Genomic DNA, 20,732 nt, shown 5'->3' on the forward strand with positions numbered 1-20,732 from the left:
GATGATTTCTTTTGGGTCTCTGGGAACTTTGAGGATTTTCAAGCTCAAATTCCTGGCCGACCTATAAATTGGAAAATGGGAGAGCCTGGTAATTTTACTTCGGTCTTCTGCTTTGTATGTTATCTCGGTTGCTTAATCTGCTAGCCGAACTAACACTTGTCTTTTTTTTGCAGATTTCGCCCATCTCCACTCCTTGTATAGCTATCCTAACCTCGGCGTTTTGCGAGCCACATTTCGGGTTAAAGAAAGAGATTGGGCCAAGCTTCTAAATTTCGAACCGACCTACCGTTACAGCGGTCGACGGAAGGCAAAAGTAACCGATTTTCTTCTCGAGGAAGCACCGGAGCCGGACCCCACTTTGCCCGAGATAAGACTTGTTCCATTAACCGCTGAGGAAGAAATGGCAAAGAAGAGCAGAGTCAGGGCCCTTCTAACTTCAACAACTAGAGCCGAAGTAACACCAACTACTGAGGTGCAGCCTGCCGTCGTGGCCCTTCCTTCACAACGGCCCTCTTCGTCTCGCCCTTCAAAACGCGCCCGATCTACGTCAGCCGAACAACAACTTGTTGACGAAGTCGAAACCGTCCCTCAAAGTCCTCAACCTGCCTCCCAACCAGAACAAACTGACCGAGCCCGATCTCCGAAGTGGGCTCCGCCTTTGATCTTCAATGACCGAAACATCAAAGTCACTGATTCGGTCGTGGGTGAAAAAGACCACCAACTGGCCTTTAACCTGGCCAAAAGTGTGTGCCTCCCTAAGGACATGGAGCACCACTTGAAGCAACTGAATACCGAAATGAAATCAATTCGGTCTGTTTCCAAGTCCATGGTCTTGGTAAGTAGCTGTCTGCTTTTTCCTGTCTAAATTTTTCTAACTCTTACTTCGGTTCTAAAGATATCTTTGCTTTGCCAGGCCTTGCAAAAGAACAATGTCACTTACCGGAAAGTCCAAGAGCTCCGCAAAACCACAAGGCAGGCGATGGCGGAAGCCGAAGCAAAGTCGGCCGAACTACAACAAGCCGAAAAGAGAATGGCCGAGCTGGAAGCGGAGAACGGCCGTCTTGCCGATCTAGTTAATTCGGCGGAAGCGGAGAAGCAGAAAGCTGCCATTGTTATGAAGGACAAGTATTTGCGGGAGTTGTTGAAGCTAGAGAAGAGAAAGGACGCCGAAATAAGCGAACTGAAAAAGAATATGGAGGCGGTCGACAAGGGGGGGTACAAGCGAGGTTTCAAGGAGGCCGAGGAGGCCTACGTCAAGCAATGCGATGCCGCCAAGGAGCTTTTCTTCAAGTGCGGCTGGAGGGCAGCTGTGGAGAAGCTCGGTCATGATCAACAGACCGAGGTCTTCAACCCTCCAGAGTACTTTATACCGAAGTCCCTTGCGGGGTACGCGGATGCCATGCAGCAGCAATTCCTTGAAGGTTCAGATACTGACGAAGATTCTGCTTCTGGGGGTACTCCAGTTGAAAACGTGGATCAGACAGATCGGCCGGAGTCCAGAGTGGAAGATCTGACTATTGAACAGCCGAATGAAACTGTGGCTCCGGTTGATGCCACCGTTGTGACTGAAGGAGTGCTGCCGCCAGAGACCGGTCTTCCAGTAGATGCCGATGCGGTTTTCGATGCTGAAATTGATGAACTTTTCTCTTAGTTTTTTACTTTTTCTTCTTTGTAACCGAACTAAGCCCCCTTGTAATGACTTCTTTTTTAATGAAAAATTTTACGTCTCTTATTCTGGTTATTGTGTGTATGCTTGCGTTTGTAATCTCTTCTATTACGCCAAGTGTTATTTCGGTTTTTGGATGGTTAAACTATACTTACCAGCCAACCACTCCTTAGCCGACATAATTACTTCGGCTGAGGAGTATTAAGTGTTGGTTTAATCCAGCCAACCACTCTTCAGCCTTACACTTACTTCGGCTGAAGGGAAACAAGAGTTGGTTTATTCCAGCCAACCACTCTTCAGCCATACACTTACTTCGGCTGAAGAGTAACAAGAGTTGGTTTATTCCAGCCAACCACTCTTCAGCCATACACTTACTTCGGCTGAAGAGTAACAAGAGTTGGTTTATTCCAGCCAACCACTCTTCAGCCTTACACTTACTTCGGCTGAAAAGTAACAAGTGTTGGTTTATTCCAGCCAACCACTCTTCAGCCATACACTTACTTCGGCTGAAGAGTAACAAGAGTTGGTTTATTCCAGCCCACCACTCTTCAGCCATACACTTACTTCGGCTGAAGAGTAACAAGAGTTGGTTTATTCCAGCCAACCACTCTTCAGCCATACACTTACTTCGGCTGAAGAGTAACAACAGTTGGTTTATTCCAGCCAACCACCCTTCAGCCTTACACTTACTTCGGCTGAAGAGTAACAAGAGTTGGTTTATTCCAGCCAACCACCCTTCAGCCTTACACTTACTTCGGCTGAAGAGTAACAAGTGTTGGTTTATTCCAGCCAACCTCTAAGTTAGTTTTTCCGGCCAACTTATAGTATTTGGTTATTCCGACCAAATGTCCTGCAGCCTGGATCCTTATCCTGGGCTTAGGAAGGGTGTTGGTTTAATCCAGCCAACCTCTAAGTTAGTTTTTCCAGCTAACTTAGAATAATATGTTTGCAATATACTTAAGTCTTGAGAGCTAATTTTTACAAAGAGTAATTTGTGCTAAAAAGAATAGCTCATTTTATTGAAGGAAGAGAAAATTACATAATGTTTGAAGGATAAAAGCTAAAAGTAAAATATCTTGAGATTGGCCGTATTCCATGGCCTAGGGATTGCCTTGCCATCCTTGTCTTCTAGGTGGTATGCCCCTTTGCCGGCTAACCCAACCACCTTATAAGGACCTTCCCAATTTGGGCCTAACTTGCCGTCTCCTGGGACCAAGGTGTTTCCCATTACTTTGCGCAGTACCCAATCGCCAATTTTGAATTGTCTTGGATGAACCTTTTTGCTGTATTTTCTGATTAACTCTCGTTGGTATGAGGCGATGTGGACCAACGCTCTTTCTCTTCGTTCTTCTGCAAGGTTGAGTTCTAAGGCTATGGCTTCTCCATTTAAGTCTGGATCAAAATTTTCGCTTCGAATTGTGGGGAGGCCAACTTCTAGTGGGATCACTGCTTCCATGCCATAGGCTAAGGAAAATGGTGTTTCTCCAGTTGATCGCCGAGGTGTGGTGCGGTAAGCCCATAAGACGTGAGGAAGTTCATCCGCCCACTTGCCTTTTGCTTTCTCTAGTCTTTTCTTTAGTCCATCCAAGACGACTTTATTTGATGCTTCAGCCTGCCCATTTGCTTGAGGATAAGCCGGTGTGGAATTGTAGAACTCTATCTTGTATTCTTCACAAAAGCTTCTGAAGATTCTGCCGTCGAACTGAGTTCCATTGTCTGAGATCAGTGCTTTCGGTATGCCAAACCGAGTGATAATATTCTGCCAAACAAACTTCTTCACATCCTTCTCTTTGATTGACGCCAGTGCTTCTGCTTCCACCCATTTTGTGAAGTAGTCTGTTGCTGCGAGAAAGAATTTTCTGCCTCCGGGTGCTGTTGGAAGTGGTCCTACTATGTCTAAGCCCCACATTGCGAAAGGCCATGGGCTAGTTAAAGGTAGGAGTTCTCTTGCTGGTTGATGTATTTGGTGCGCGAATTTCTGGCATTTTTCACACTTCTTCACATATTTTTCTGAGTCTGCTTGCATATATGGCCACCAATATCCTTGCGAAATAGCCCTGTAGGCGAGCGACCTTCCCCCTTGATGACTTCCACATACCCCTTCATGTATTTCGAATAGGAAGGCTTCTACTTTGCTGGGATGAACGCACTTGAGGTAAGGCCCAGAGAATGACTTCTTGTATAATGCCAAAGATGGAGATAGCCAAAATCGCTGCGACTTTGCCCTGATTTTGTTGGCTTCTTTTTTCTCTGCTGGTAGGATGCCGTCTTTTAGGAACAGGATGATGGGATCCATCCATGAAGGGCCTAATTCAGTGCAATATACTTCTTCTGCTTCGGGGTCTTCTATACTTGGTCTTGGTAAGAAGTCGATGAGTAATGGATGAGGGATCGATGTATCTGCCATTGAGGCCAGGCCTGCTAGCTCGTCCGCTCGGCTGTTTTCCTCCCTGCCAATTTGTTCTATCCTTACCACATCAAACTTCTTGATCTCTGTTCTGACTAACTCCTGGTACTTGGCCATTCTGTCGTCCTTTGCTTCGTATTCGCCCGAAATTTGGTTTACCACCAGTAGAGAGTCACTGTATACCATTAGTTCGGCTGCTTTCATGAAGTGTGCTGACTTGAGTCCTGCGATAAGCGCCTCATACTCTGCTTCATTGTTGGATGCTGGGAAGCCAAGGTTGATTGCTTGCTCTATAACCAGGCCGTCTGGAGAGATGAGGACTATGCCAAGCCCTGCACCATGTCGGTTGGATGCTCCATCCACAAAGAGCTTCCACATCTCTCCAACAAATAGTTTCCAGCATGTGGAAGGGTCAGACGATGCCGTGGGGTCAAGGATGGTGTTTTCTTCAAAGTCCATATTGGCTGTCTGCCCTTCGTCCTCTGTTTGAACTGCTGGTGAGCCTTTGTTTGGCTCCTCCTTGTCGTTCTTAATGTGGTCTGCCTTTGTGCTTGATGGACTACTTTCCACTAGGGGTTGTGCTATTCCGGCGTCAACTTCCGTCCCTAGTTCGGTTGAGTCAGTCAGGTCGACTGGGCAGATATGATGACTTCCAGGAGTAAACTCTGCGACGAAGTCTGCCAAAGATTGAGCTTTTATTGCGGTCTTTGGTTGGAACTTGATATCGAATTGTCCCAACTCTACTGCCCATTTCAAAATTCGCCCACTGAAGTTTGCCCTTTCAAACAGAGCTTTTAATGGAAAGGCCGTGAGGACGACTATGGTGTGGGCATGAAAGTAGTGCGCCAATTTCCTGGATGCCATCATTAATGCTAATGCTAGTTTCTCCAATGGTAAGTACCTTGTTTCGGCTCCCAACAATGTCTTGCTTACATAAAAGATGGGCAGGTGTTGTATTCCTCCTGCACGAACCAACACTGCGCTAACTGCGTGCTGAGAAACTGCCAGGTATAAAAAGAGTTCTTCACCAGGAACTGGAGTTACAAGTAGTGGTGGGGAAGACATGTACTCCTTCAAGCTTTCCAGAGCTCGGTCGCATTCTTCATCCCACTCAAACTTGGTTTTTAAAGCTTGGAAGAATGGTCGTAGTCTGTCTGACGACCTGCTTATGAACCGGTTTAGCGCAGCCGCCATACCAGTGAGATGCTGCACTTCTTTGACTGAGTTTGGTCTCTCCAACTCCTGGATTGCTTTGATCTGAGAGGGGTCTGCTTCTATACCTCGGTTGGTCACCAGGAAGCCCAAGAATTTGCCAGATCCAACTCCGAATGCGCATTTGGATGCGTTGAGGCGCAACTTGTGTTTCTTCAGGATCTGGAACATCTCGCCTAGGTCTTTCAGATGGTCATTCTCATCCTTGCTTTTGACCACCATGTCGTCGATGTACGCCTCCATTGTTCTGCCTAACAATGGTTCAAATATCTTGGTGACCATCCTTTGGAATGTCGCCCCTGCGTTCTTTAGGCCAAAGGGCATGACCTTGTAGCAATATAACCCCCTTGGTGTTGTGAAGGATGTGACCTCCTGGTCTGGTTCATGCATGGCGATCTGGTGGTAGCCTCTGTATGCATCCAAAAAGCTAAGTCGGTTATGTCCTGCCGTTAAGTCCACCAGTTGATCTATCCTTGGTAGAGGGAAGCTATCTTTTGGGCACGCTTTGTTGACTGTTTTGTAGTCGACGCAGACACGCCATTTACCATTCTTTTTTGGCACTACGACGGTGTTGGAGATCCATTTTGGGTAGTGCACTTCCCTTATCGCTCCTGCCTCCAGCAGGTTGCCTACCTCTTCTGCCACTATTTCGGCGTGGTGGAGTGCCGATCTGCGCGTGCGTTGAATGACTGGTCTGGCGGAAGGGTGGACATTGAGTTGGTGACTGATGAAGTTTGGATCAATGCCTGGCATGTCGTAAGGTGTCCAGGCAAACACTTCGATATTAGAAGTCAAGAATTCCATGACCTCTAATCTCTCAGCGCTGGACAATGATGAGCCAAGCAGGAAGAACTTATCCGGGTTCTTCTCATCTATTTTTACCTCCACCAAGTCTTCCACCGCTTTCTGATTAGCTTCTTTGCCGACGTCAGCGAATAGTTCATTACTCTCTGGTTCTTCCACCGAATGAACGTATCCTTTGGCAGCTCGGCTTCCATTTGCTGTGGCGAAGCACTGCTTTGACATGATCTGATCGCCATAGACTTCTTCAATTATACCGGCGTCATTGGGGGACCGCATTACCTGATGGTATGATGACGCCACCGAACGCATGGCATGCAGCCATGTTCTGCCTAGGATGATGTTGTAGGTGGAGGGGACCTTCAATACCCAGAACTCCACCTGTTTTGATACACTTCCAGCTCTGACTGGAAGGATTATTTTGCCGACAGGCCACTCTGGCATGGAGTTGAATCCAATCAGGGGAGAAACTGCAGGTGCCAAGTCTTTGTCTTGCAACTTTAGTTGTTTGAATGTGTCGTAATACATGATCTTACATGAACTACCCTGGTCAATCAGAATCCGCTTGACGTCAAAATCCTTGACTCGGAGAGTGACAACCAGGGCATCATTATGGGGGCAGTAAATTCGTTCCAAGTCCTTATCCGAAAAGGACATGACGTTTGTTGCCTCTGTCCTCCCCTTCTTGATGGCGGGTTGGGAACTTAATACTTCCCTAAAGTGTTCAGCCTTCTTGATTGAACCTCTAAGCTCGCATACGCGCTCAGGTTCAAAAACTCCATGAATTACATTGATAATGCCTTGTGGTGGTGCGTCGTTTGGCATTCTGTTGGGTTGGTCATGATCTTGGGGGGCCGGTTGCGCTCCTCCTTCAATGTATTCGTCCAAGTGGCCTGCTGCCACCAATTCTTCTAAATGCTGTCTTAGGGGCGTGCAATTCTCAGTTCGGTGCCCCTTTTCTTTGTGGAAGGTGCACCGTGATCTGTCGTCGTAATTCTTCTGAGCCTCCCCAAGCTTGGCTGGCCACTTGACAAAAGGCTCATCTTTGATTTCGCTTAGAATCCGATATATTGGTTTTTTGAACACTGTTGTTATGGCAGTGCGGATTCTCAACCATCTTTTGTCTGGGTCTTCTCCGTTATCTCGTCTGCCACGCCCGTTTTTGTTACTTCGGTCCACCGTATTAACCTTTGCTGAGGTTTTCTTTTCTGGTACCGTGGCCGCACTTATTTTGGCTTTGGAACGTGCGCCATCTTCTTCTACCCTGATGTGCTGATGCACTCTCTCCATCAGGGCTTCCATGGTGAGGGGTGGCGTCATTGTAATTGAATCCCTTAGTCTATTCCCTACTGGTAGACCTCTTTTATACTGCGCAATGGCTAGATTGGTTGGGCAGTCTCCAATTTGGTTGAATGTCTCCCAGTAGCGACTGTTGTAAGATCTGAGGGTCTCTTTTTCACCCATGTCGATGGAGAGTAACTGGTCTATCTCCACCGGTGTTTTTGTGTTTGTCCGAAACCTTGTTACGAACGCTTCTGCCAATTGGGCCCAGGAGGCTATGCTGCCCTCTGGGAGCTTTTCAAACCAAGTCAAGCCTAAGTCGCCCAGACTTGATGGGAAGAGTATGCACATTAGGGCCTCGTTTCGCCTGTACACAGCCATGACTTGGCGAAAGTGGCTCAGGTGAGAATACGGATCCGTCTTCCCTTCATATGTATTGAACTTCGGCTGAAGGAAGCCTGATGGTAGGGGTGCGTTTTCGATCGCTGGGACAAACGGCGAAGTCTGTAGTCTTGCCAATGCCTTGTCCGTTGGTTCGTAGGCCGGTCGCGGTATTGGCATTCCAACCTCGACGCTTCCGTGCGTCCGAGGAGCCAACCGTTGTAAGGCCGAAACTCGGTGTGGATCCCTTGCCCTGGCATCTTCCTTGCATCGTGCTTTTTCTTCTAGCACGGTTCGTAAGTCGGATGACCTGGGTAGCTCGGTTTGTCTGGATCTGGTTTGGTGTGAATGTGAAGGCCAATACGTGCTTCCTTCAGTGTATGATCTTTCGGATCTCGTCCTTTCAGACCTGGAGTGACGAGTTCTTGAAGATAAGGAGTGAGTGTCGCCTGTCCTGAGGCTTCTGCTCTCTCTTTGGGAAGGTGTAGTATTCCTACTACGATTCTCTGAGTGGCGAGGGGGCGTCTTGTGCTTGCGCCCCTCTCCTGTCGCCACATCTTTGGTCTTCATCTGGCGTTTCAAGGCCTCCATGTCCGCCGCCATCCTCCGAATCAATTCATCCTGTTCCTTCACGCGATCTTCCAGGACTTGAGGATCAATCCTCCTCCTTTGCCTGTCGGGACTTTGAGAGTGACGAGGGCTGCCATTCCGCCTTCCTCTGCCGCTCCTCCTGGAATTATGTTGTTGGGGCTCCAAGTCCGCCATGAGAGGGACAGCAGGTAATCCCTCACGCCTTGCGCCCCCTTCTGGAGTTAGTCCGTCGACGGCGGACTGCGGCAAGTCTTCAATGTGTGCCATTGAACGAGAAAAGGAGAAGCTTAGTCAAGAGGTTTTTGTTCTTGTCTGTTCTTCCCACAGACGGCGCCAATTGTACGGGGAGGAAATAATTCTCCTCGTATAATCCTGTTGACCAAGTCCACGCTCCTCCGTACGACGTCGCTTTGTCACCTGAAAACACAAACGTGAGCTAGCCGGCGGGTGTGTGCCGGAAACCTCTCCGATGCCTAAGTCAGAAAACTTGACAAATAGACAAAGCTCTAAGTTCTCAGAAAGATTGTGTTCAATTACCTCCTCCAAGGTGATGCTTGTGAGCTTTTATAAGTTTCATATGGCACAATCCTAGTAGGACTTGTATTTCTTTATACAGAGTCCTCCTAGGATTCAATCTCTTAAGGATAATGCTTATCCTTTTACACCCTCCCCCACTGCTCAAACCAAGTGGGATGGTTTTCTTTACGGCCGAACTTCCTTTCGACCGAAGTAAACTTGGCTATATCGAGTCACAGAAGGCCGAACTATCCTTAGCTCGGTCCTCTCCTCCAACTCTTTACTTCGGCTGCCCTGTTCAACCTTGATGCGCTTAGATCAAACTTCCAAGTAACAAGTTCTGACCAACCTAACCATTGTAAGTCACGACCGGACTAACTCTGAGATCGGCCTAACTGTGAGTTGCCTCCAGACCGGAGTAGTTTTACTCTTTCTTGGGCCGAAGTAACTTTGTCTTCCCAAGGCCGGAGTAGCTTTTACATCCATGAGCCGAAGTAACATTTACTTCTCCCAGCCGGAGTAACATTGCTCTCTGGGCCGGAGTATCCTTTACGGCCTTACTTAGTCCTTCGCGTTTTGGGCCTCAAAGCCCAACTTGCAGCTCGGCCCAATTTTTCCCAAAAATTACCCTCTCAAAAAGTAAATTGAATAAAAATGGAAGTTCAATCCAGAAACCACTATACCATAACGATCTATTCGGAAATTAAATAAAAAAGGAAGTTGAGTAGAAAAGAAACATGAACAAAAATGGAAGTTAAATAAAAATAAAAATGGAAGTTCATTCAAGAAACCACTATATCTTAACGATCTATTTGGAAATTAAATAAAAGAGGAAGTTGAATAGAAAAATAACTTGAATAAAAATGGAAGTTGAATAGAAATAAAAATGGAAGTTGCAGAAACTTATAAATGGAAGTTCATTAAAGAAACCACTATACCTTAACGATCTATTTAGAAATTAAATAAAAATGGAAGTTTAATAGAAAAGTAAATTGAACAAAAATGGAAGTTGAATAAAAATAAAAGTGAAAGTTGCATAAAATTAAAAATTGAAGTTCAATCCAGAAACCAGTATACCTTAACGATTTATTTAGAAATTAAATAAAAAAGTAAGTTGAATAGAAAAGAAACTTGAATAAAAAAAGATGTTGAATAGAAATAAAAAAGGAAGTTGCAGAAAATTAAAATTGGAAGTTCATTCAAAAACCACTATACCTTAACGATCTATTTGGAAATTAAATAAAAAAGAAAGTTGAATAGAAAAATGACTTGAATAAAAATGGAAGTCGAATAAAAATAAAAATGGAAGTTGCAAAAAATTAAAAATAGAAGTTCATTCAAGAAACAACTATACCTTAACGATCTATTTGGAAATTAAATAAAAAAGGAAGTTTAACAAAAAAGTAAATTGAATAAAAATGGAAGTTGAATAAAAATAAAAATTAAAGTTGCATAAAATTAAAAATGGAAGTTCAAATCAGAAACCACTATACCTTAATGATCTATTTGGAAATTAAATAAAAAAGGAAGTTTAATAGAAAATTAAATTCAATAAAAATGGAAGTTCAATAAAAATAAAAGGGAAAGTTGCATAAAATTAAAAATGAAAGTTCAATCCAGAAACCACTATACCATAACGATCTATTTGGAAATTTAATAAAAAAAGAAGTTGAGTAGAAAAGAAACTAGAATGAAAAAGGAAGTTAAATAAAAATAAAAATGGAAGTTGCAGAAAATTAAAAATGGAAGTTCATTCAAGAAACCACTATACCTTAACGATCTATTTGGAAATTAAATAAAAAAGGAAGTTTAATAGAAAAGTAAACTGAATAAAAATGAAAGTTGAATAAAAATAAAAGTGAAAGTTGCATAAAATTAAAAATGAAAGTTCAATGCAGAAACCACTATACCATAACAATCTATTTGGAAATTAAATAAAAAGGGAAGTTGAGTAGAAAAGAAACTTGAATAAAAAAAGAAGTTGAATAGAAATAAAAATGGAAGTTGCAGAAAATTTAAATTGGAAGTTCATTCAAGAAACCACTATACCTTAACGATCTATTTGGAAATTAAATAAAAAAGGAAGTTGAATAGAAAAATGACTTGAATAAAAATGGAAGTCGAATAAAAATAAAAATGGAAGTTACAGAAAATTAAAAATGGAAGTTTATTCAAGAAACCACTATACCTTAACGATCTGTTTGGAAATTAAATAAAAAAGGAAGTTTAATAGAAAAGTAAATTGAATAAAAATAGAAGTTGAATAAAAATAAAAATTGAAGTTCAATCCAGAAACCACTATACCTTAACGATCTATTTGGAAAATGAATAAAAAATGAAGTTAAATAAAAATAAAAATGGAAGTTGCAGAAAATTAAAAATGCAAGTTAATTAAAGAAACCATTATACCTTAACGATCTATTTGGAAATTAAAGAAAAAAGGAAGTTTAATAGAAAAATAAATTGAATAAAACAGTAAGTTGAATAAAAATAAAAATGAAAGTTGCATAAAATTAAAAATGGAAGTTCAATCCAGAAACCACTATACCTTAACGATCTATTTGGAAATTAAAGAAAAAAGGAAGTTTAATAGAAAAATAAATTGAATAAAACAGTAAGTTGAATAAAAATAAAATGAAAGTTGCATAAAATTAAAAATGGAAGTTCAATCCAGAAACCACTATACCTTAACGATCTATTTGGAAATTAAATAACCAAGGAAGTTGAATAGAAAAATGACTTGAATAAAAATGGAAGTCGAATAAAAATAAAAATGGAAGTTGCTGAAAATTAAAAATGGAAGTTCATTCAAGAAACCACTGTACCTTAACGATCTGTTTGTAAATTAAATAAAAAAGGAAGTTTAATAGACAAGTAAATTGAATAAAAATAGAAGTTGAATAAAAATAAAAATGGAAGTTGTAGAAAATTAAAAATGGAAGTTCAATCCAGAAACCACTATACCTTAACGATCTATTTGGAAATTAAATAAAATAGGAAGTTGAGTAGAAAAGAAACTTGAATAAAAAAAGAAGTTAAATAAAAATAAAAATGGAAGTTGCAGAAAATTAAAAATGGAAGTTAATTCAAGAAACCACTATACCTTAACGATCTATTTGAAAATTAAATAAAAGAGGAAGTGGAATAGAAAAATAACTTGAATAAAAGTAGAAGCTGAATAAAAATAAAAAAAGAAGTTGCAGAAAATTATCAATGGAAGTTCAATTCAGAAACCACAATACCTTAACTATCTGTTTGGAAATTAAATAAAGAAGAAGTTGAGTAGAAAAGAAACTTGAATAAAAAAGGAAGTTAAATAAAAATAAGAATGGAATTTGCAGAAAATCAAAAATGGAAGTTAATTCAAGAAACAACTATACCTTAACGATCTATTTGGAAATTAAATAAAAAAGTAAGTTTAATAGAAAAGTAAACTGAATAAAAATGGAAGTTGAATAAAAATAAAAATGGAAGTTCAATCCAGAAACCACTATACCATAACGATCTATTCGGAAATTAAATAAAAAAGGAAGTTGAGTAGAAAAGAAACCTGAACAAAAAAGGAAGTTAAACAAAAATAAAAATGGAAGTTCATTCAAGAAACCACTATACCTTAACGATCTATTTGGAAATTAAATAACAGAGGAAGTTGAAAAGAAAAATAACTTGAATAAAAATGGATGTTTAATAAAAATAAAAATGGAAGTTGCAGAAAATCATAAATGGAAGATCATTCAAGAAACCACTATACCTTAACGATCTATTTGGAAATTAAATAAAAATGGAAGTTTAATAGAAAAGCAAATTGAACAAAAATGGAAGTTGATTAAAAATAAAAGTGAAAGTTGCATAAAATTAAAAATGGAAGTTCAATCCAGAAACCACTATGCCTTGACGATCCATTTAGAAATTAAAAAAAAAAGGGGAAGTAAATAGAAAAGAAACTTCAATAAAAAAAGAAGTTGAATAGAAATAAAAATGAAAGTTGCAGAAAGTTAAAAATGGAAGTTCATTCAAGAAACCACTATACCTTAACGATCAATTTGGAAATTAAATAAAAAAGGAAGTTGAATAGAAAAATGACTTGAATAAAATGGAAGTCAAATAAAAATAAAAATGGAAGTTGCAGAAAATTGAAAATCGAAGTTCATTCAAGAAACCACTATACCTTAACGACCTGTTTGGAAATGAAATAAAAAAGGAAGTTTAATAGAAAAGTAAATTGAATAAAAATAGAAGTTGAATAAAAATAAAAATGGAAGTTGCAGAACATAAAAAATGGAAGTTCAATCCAGAAACCAATATACCTTAACGACCTATTTGGAAATTAAATAAAAAAGGAAGTTGAGTATAAAAGAAACTACAATTAAAAACGAAGTTAAATAAAAATAAAAATGGAAGTTGCAGAAAATTAAAAATGGAAATTCATTCAAGAAACCACTATACCTTAACGATCTATTTGGAAATTAATTAAAAAAGGAAGTTTAATTGAAAAGTAAATTGAATAAAAATATAAGTTGAATAAAAATAAAAATGAAAGTTGCATAAAATTGAAAAAGGAAGTTCAATCCAGAAACCACTACACCTTAACGATCTGTTTGGAAATTAAATAAAAAAGGAAGTTGAATAGAATAGTAAATTGAATAAAAATGGAAGTTCCAGAAAATTAAAAATGAAAGTTCGTTCAAGAAACCACTATACCCTAACGATCTATTTGGAAATTAAATAAAAAAAGAAGTTTGATAGAAAAGTAAATTGAATAAAAATGGAAGTTGAATAAAAATAAAAATGAAAGTTGCAAAAAATTAAAATTGGAAGTTCAATCCAGAAACCACTATACCTTAACGATCTATTTGGAAATTAAATAAAAAAGGAAGTTGAAAAGAAAAATGACTTGAATAAAAATGGAAGTCGAATAAAAATAAAAATGGAACTTGCAGAAAATTAAAAATGGAAGTTTATTCAAGAAACCACTATACCTTAACGATCTGTTTCTAAATTAAATAAAAATGGAAGTTTAATAGAAAAGTAAATTGAATAAAAATAGAAGTTGAATAAAAATAAAAATGGAAATTGAAGAAAATTAAAAATGGAAGTTCAATCCAGAAACCACTATACCTTAACGATCTATTAGGAAATTAAATAAAAAAGGAAGCTGAGTAGAAAAGAAACTGGAATAAAAAAGGAAGTTACATAAAAATAAAAATGGAAGTTGCAGAAAATTAAAAATGGAAGTTTATCCAAGAAACAACTATACCTTAACGATCTATTTGAAAATTAAATAAACGAGGAAGTTGAATATAAAATAACTTGAATAAAAATGGAAGTTGAATAAAAATAAAAATGGAAGTTGCAGAAAATTATAAATGGAAGTTCAATGCAGAAACCACTATACCTTAACGATCTATTTGGAAATTAAATAAAAAAGGAAGTTCAGTAGAAAAGAAACTTGAATAAAAAAGGAAGTTAAATAAAAATAAAAATGGAAGTTGCAGAAAATCAAAAATGGAACTTCATTCAAGAAACCACTATACCTTAACGATCTATTAGTAAATTAAATAAATGAGAAAGTTGAAAAGAAAAATAAAATGAATAAAAATGGATGTTGAATAAAAATAAAAATGGAAGTTGCAGAAAATTATAAATGGAAGTTCATTCAAGAAACCACTATACCTCAACGATCTATTTGGAAATTAAATAAAAATCGAAGTTTAATAGAAAAGTAAATTAAACAAAAATGGAAGTTGAATAAAAATAAAAGTGAAAGTTGCATAAAATTAAAAATGGAAGTTCAATCCAGAAACCACTATACCTTGACGATCTATTTAGAAATTCAACAAAAAAGGAAGTTGAATAGAAAAGAAACTTGAATAAAAAAAGAAGTTGAATAGAAATAAAAATGGAAGTTGCAGAAAATTAAAAATGGAACGTCATTCAAGAAACCACTATACCTTAAAGATCTATTTGGAAATTAAATAAAAAAGAAAGTTGAATAGAAAAATGACTTGAATAAAAATGGAAGACGAATAAAAATAAAACTGGAAGTTGCAGAAAATTAAAAATGGAAGTTCATTCGAGAAACCCCTATACCTTAACGATCTGTTTGGAAATTAAATAAAAATGGAAGTTTAATAGAAAAGTAAATTGAATAAAAATAGAAGTTGAATAAAAATAAAAATGGAAGTTGCAGAAAATTAAAAATGGAAGTTCAATCCAGAAACCACTATACCTTAACGATCTATTTGGAAATTAAATAAAAAAGGAAGTTGAGTAGAAAAGAAAACTAGAATGAAAAAGGAAGTTAAAAAAAATAAAAATGGAAGTTGCAGAAAATTGAAAATGGAAGTTCATTCAAGAAACCACTATATCTTAACGATCTATTTTGAAATTAAATAAAAAAGGAAGTTTAATAGAAAAGTAAATTGAATAAAATCTTAAATTGAATAAAAATAGAAATGAAAGTTGCATAAAATTAAAAATGGAAGTTCAATCCAGAAACCAATATATCTTAACGATCTATTTTGAAATTAAATAAAAAAGGAAGTCGAATAAAAATTAAAATGGAAGTTGCAGAAAATTAAAAATGAAAGTTCTTTCAAGAAACCACTATACCTTAACGATCTATTTGGAAATTAAATAAAAAAGGAAGTTTAATAGAAAAGTAATTTGAATAAAAATGGAACTTGAATAAAAATAAAAATGAAAGTTGCATAAAATTAAAATTGGAAGTTCAATCCAGAAATCACTCTACCTTAACGATCTATTTGGAAATTAAGTAAAAAAGGAAGTTGAAAAGAAAAATGACTTGAATAAAAATGGAAGTCGAATAAAAATAAAAATGGAAGTTGCAGAAAATTAAAAATGGATGTTCATTCAAGAAACCACTATACCTTAACGATCTGTTTGTAAATTAAATAAAAAAGGAAGTTTAATAGAAAAGTAAATTGAATAAAAATAGAAGTTGAATAAAAATGAAACTGGAAGTTGCAGAAAATTAAAAATGGAAGTTCAATCCAGAAACCACTTTACCTTAACGATCTATTAGGAAATTAAATAAAAAAGGAAGCTGAGTTGAAAAGAAACTGGAATAAAAAGGGAAGTTAAATAAAATTAAAAATGGAAGTTGCAGAAAATTAAAAAAGGAAGTTTATTCAAGAAACCACTATACCTCAACGATCCATTTGGAAATTAAATAAACGAGGAAGTTGAATAGAAAAATAACTTGAATAAAAATGGAAGTTGAATAAAAATAAAAATGGAAGTTGCAGAAAATTTTAAATGGAAGTTCAATGCAGAAACCACTATACCTTAATGATCTATTTGGAAATTAAATAAAAAAGGAAGTTCAGTAGAAAAGAAACTTGAATAAAAAAGGAAGTTAAATAAAAATAAAAATGGAAGTTGCAGAAAATCAAAAATGGAGATTCATTCAAGAAACCACTATACCTTAACGATCTATTTGTAAATTAAATAAATGAGGAAGTTGAAAAGAAAAATAAAATGAATAAAAATGGATGTTGAATAAAAATAAAAATGGAAGTTGCAGAAAATTATAAATGGAAGTTCATTCAAGAAACCACTATACCTCAACGATCTATTTGGAAATTAAATAAAAATAGAAGTTTAATAGAAAAGTAAATTAAACAAAAATGGAAGTTGAATAAAAATAAAAGTGAAAGTTGCATAAAATTAAAAATGGAATTTCAATCCAGAAACCACTATACCTTGACGATCTATTTAGAAATTAAACAAAAAAGGAAGTTGAATAGAAAAGAAACTTGAATAAAAAAAGAAGTTGAATAGAAATAAAAATTGAAGTTGCAGAAAATTAAAAATGGAAGGTTATTCAAGAAACCACTATACCTTAAAGATCTATTTGGAAATTAAATAAAAAAGAAAGTTGAATAGAAAAATGACTTGAATAAAAATGGAAGTCGAATAAAAATAAAACTGGAAGTTGCAGAAAATTAAAAATGGAAGTTCATTCGAGAAACCCCTATACCTTAAAGATCTGTTTGGAAATTAAATAAAAAAGGAAGTTTAATAGAAAAGTAAATTGAATGAAAATAGAAGTTCAATAAAAATAAAAATGGAAGTTGCAGAAAATTAAAAATGGAAGTTCAATCCAGAAACCACTATACCTTAACGATCTATTTGGAAATTAAATAAAAAAGGAAGTTGAGTAGAAAAGAAACTAGAATGAAAAAGGAAGTTAAAAAAAAATAAAAATGGAAGTTGCAGAAAATTGAAAATGGAAGTTCATTCAAGAAACCACTATACCTTAACGATCTATTTGGAAATTAAATAAAAAAGGAAGTTTAATAGAAAAGTAAATTGAATAAAATCTTAAATTGAATAAAAATAAAAATGAAAGTTGCATAAAATTAAAAATGGAGTTCAATCCAGAAACCAATATATCTTAACGATCTATTTTGAAATTAAATAAAAAAGGAAGTTGAATAGAACAGTAAATTGAATAAAAATGGAAGTCGAATAAAAATCAAAATGGAAGTTGCTGAAAATTAAAAATGAAAGTTCTTTCAAGAAACCACTATACCTTAACGATCTATTTGGAAATTAAATAAAAAAGGAAGTTTAATAGAAAAGTAATTTGAATAAAAATGGAACTTGAATAAAAATAAAAATGAAAGTTGCATAAAATTAAAAATGGAAGTTCAATCCGGAAACCACTATACCTTAACGATCTATTTGGAAATTAAGTAAAAAGGGAAGTTGAAAAGAAAAATGACTTGAATAAAAATGGAAGTCGAATAAAAATAAAAATGGAAGTTGCAGAAAATTAAAAATGGATGTTCATTCAAGAAACCACTATACCTTAACGATTTGTTTGTAAATTAAATAAAAAAAGGAAGTTTAATAGAAAAGTAAATTGAATAAAAATAGAAGTTGAATAAAAATGAAACTGGAAGTTGCAGAAAATTAAAAATGGAAGTTCAATCCAGAAACCACTATACCTTAACGATTTATTTGGAAATTAAATAAAAAAGGAAGTTGAGTAGAAAAGAAAGTTGAATGAAAAAGGTAGTTATATAAAAATAAAAATGGAAGTTGCGGAAAATTAGAAATGGAAGTTCATTCAAGAAACCACTATACCTTAACGATCTATTTGGAAATTAAATAAATGAGGAAGTTGAATAGAAAATAACTTGAATAAAAATGGAAGTTGCAGAAAATTATAAATGGAAGTTCAATCCAGAAACCACTATACCTTAACGATCTATTTGGAAATTAAATAAAAAATGAAGTTGAGTAGAAAACAAACTTGAATAAAAAAGGAAGTTAAATAAAAATAAAAATGGAAGTTGCAGAAAATAAAAAATGGAAGTTCATTGAAGAAACCACTGTACCTTAACGATCTATTTGGAAATTAAATAAAAAGAAAATTTAATAGAAAAGTAAATTGAATAAAAATAGAAGTTGAATAAAAATAAAAATGGAAGTTCAACCCAGAAACCACTATACCATAACGATCTATTTGGAAATTAAATAAAAAAGGAAGTTGGGTAGAAAAGAAACCTGAACAAAAAAGGAAGTTAAATAAAAATAAGAATGGAAGTTCATTCAAGAAACCACTATACCTTAACGATCTATTTGGAAATTAAATAAAAGAGGAAGTTGAATAAAAAAATAACTTGAATAAAAATGGATGTTGAATAAAAATAAAAATGGAAGTTGCAGAAAATTATAAATGGAAGTTCATTCAAGAAACCACTATACCTCAACGATCTATTTGAAATTAAATAAAAATGGAAGTTTAATAGAAAAGTAAATTGAACAAAAATGGAAGTTGAATAAAAATAAAAGTGAAAGTTGCATAAAATTAAAAATTGAAGTTCAATACAGAAGCCACTATACGTTAACGATCTATTTAGAAATTAAATAAAAAAGCAAGTTGAATAGAAAAATTACTTGAATAAAAATGGAAGTCAAATACAACTAAAAATTGAAGTTGCAGAAAATTAAAAAGGGAAATTCATTCAAGAAACCACTATACCGCAACGATTTATTTGGCAATTTACTAAAAAAGGAAGTTGAATAAAAAAATGACTTGGATAAAAATGGAAGTCGAATAAAAATAAAAATGGAAGTTGCAGAAAATTAAAAATGGAAGTTCATTTAAGAAACCACTATACCTTAACGATCTATTTGGAAATTAAATAAAAAAGGAAGTTGAATAGAAAAATGACTTGAACAAAAATGGAAGTCAAATACAAATAAAAATGGAAGTTCATTCAAGAAACCACTATACGTCAATGATCTGTTTGGAAATTAAATAAAAAAGGAAGATGAATAAAAAAATGATTTGGATAAAAATGGAAGTCGAATAAAAATAAAAATGGAAGTTGCAGAAAATTAAAAATGGAAGTTCATTCAAGAAACCACTATACCTTAACGATCTATTTGGAAATTAAATAAAAAAGGAAGTTGAATAGAAAAATGACTTGAATAAAAATGGAAGTCAAATAAAAATAAAAATGGAAGTTGCAGAAATTTGAAAATCAAAGTTCATTCAAGAAACCTGTATACCTTAACGATCTGTTTGAAAATGAAATAAAAATGGAAGTTTAATAGAAAAGTAAATTGAATAAAAATAGAAGTTGAATAAAAATAAAAATGGAAGTTCAATCCAGAAAATTAAAAATGGAAGTTCAATCCAGAAACCAATATACCTTAACGATCTATTTGGAAATGAAATAAAAAAGGTAGTTGAGTAGAAAAGAAACTAGAATTAAAAACGAAGTTAAATAAAAATAAAAATGGAAGTTGCAGAAAATTAAAAATGGAAGTTCATTCAAGAAACCACTATACCTTAACGATCTATTTGGAAATGAAATAAAAAAAAGGAAGTTTAATAGAAAAGTAAATTGAATAAAAATATAAGTTGAATAAAAAGAAAAATCAAAGTTGCATAAAATTAAAAATGGAAGTTGAATCCAGAAACCACTATACCTTAACGATCTATTTGGAAATTCAATAAAAAAGGAAGTTGAAAAGAATAGTAAATTGAATAAAAATGGAAGTTGCAGAAAATTAAAAATGAAAGTTCATTCAAGAAACCACTATACCTTAACGATCTACTAGGAAATTAAATAAAAAAAGAAGTTTGATAGAAAAGTAAATTGAATAAAAATGGAAGTTGAATAAAAATAAAAATGAAAGTTGCAGAAAATTAAAAATGGAAGTTCAATCCAGAAACCACTATACCTTAACGATCTATTTGGAAATTAAATAAGAAAGGAAGTTGAATAGAAAAATGACTTGAATAAAAATGGAAGTCGAATAAAAATAAAAATGGAAGTTGCAGAAAATTAAAAATGGAAGTTCATTCAAGAAACCACTATACCTTAACGATCTGTTTGTAAATTAAATAAAAAATCAAGTTTAAATGAAAAGTAAATTGAATAAAAATAGAAGTTGAATAAAAATAAAAACGGAAGTTGCAGAAAATTAAAAATGAAAGTTCATTCAAGAAACCACTATACCTTAACGATCTATTAGGAAATTAAACAAAAAAGGAAGTTGAGAAGAAAAGAAACATGAATAAAAAAGGAAGTTAAATAAAAATAAAAATGGAAGATGCAGAAAATCAAAAATGGAAGTTCATTCAAGAAACCACTATACCTTAACGATCTATTTGGAAATTAAATAAAAAAGTAAGTTTAATAGAAAAGTAAATTGAATAAAATCGGAAGTCGAATAAAAATAAAAAAGGAAGTTCAATCTAGAAACTACTGCACCATAACGATCTATTTGGAAATTAAATAAAAAAGGAAGTTGAGTAGAAAAGAAACCTGAACAAAAAGGAAGTTAAACAAAAATAAAAATGGAAGTTCATTCAAGAAACCACTATACCAT

At 35.0% G+C, this 20,732-nt stretch overlaps 1 protein-coding gene across 1 annotated transcript; it reads left to right on the forward strand.

Moving 5' to 3' along the window:
- Positions 1-252: 252 nt before the first annotated feature.
- On the forward strand, positions 253-1,651 carry LOC145806463 (uncharacterized). The gene is made up of 2 exons (XM_082903519.1): positions 253-835; positions 914-1,651. Exons 1-2 carry the CDS (start codon positions 401-403, stop codon positions 1,649-1,651), a joined length of 1,173 nt encoding a protein of 390 aa, XP_082759645.1. The 5' UTR covers positions 253-400.
- Positions 1,652-20,732: the final 19,081 nt, after the last annotated feature.

The sequence above is a fragment of the Camellia sinensis genome, chromosome 2 (assembly GCF_055761805.1).
Source record: "Camellia sinensis isolate YWXY chromosome 2, ASM5576180v1, whole genome shotgun sequence".
Classification (NCBI taxonomy): Eukaryota; Viridiplantae; Streptophyta; class Magnoliopsida; order Ericales; family Theaceae; genus Camellia; species Camellia sinensis.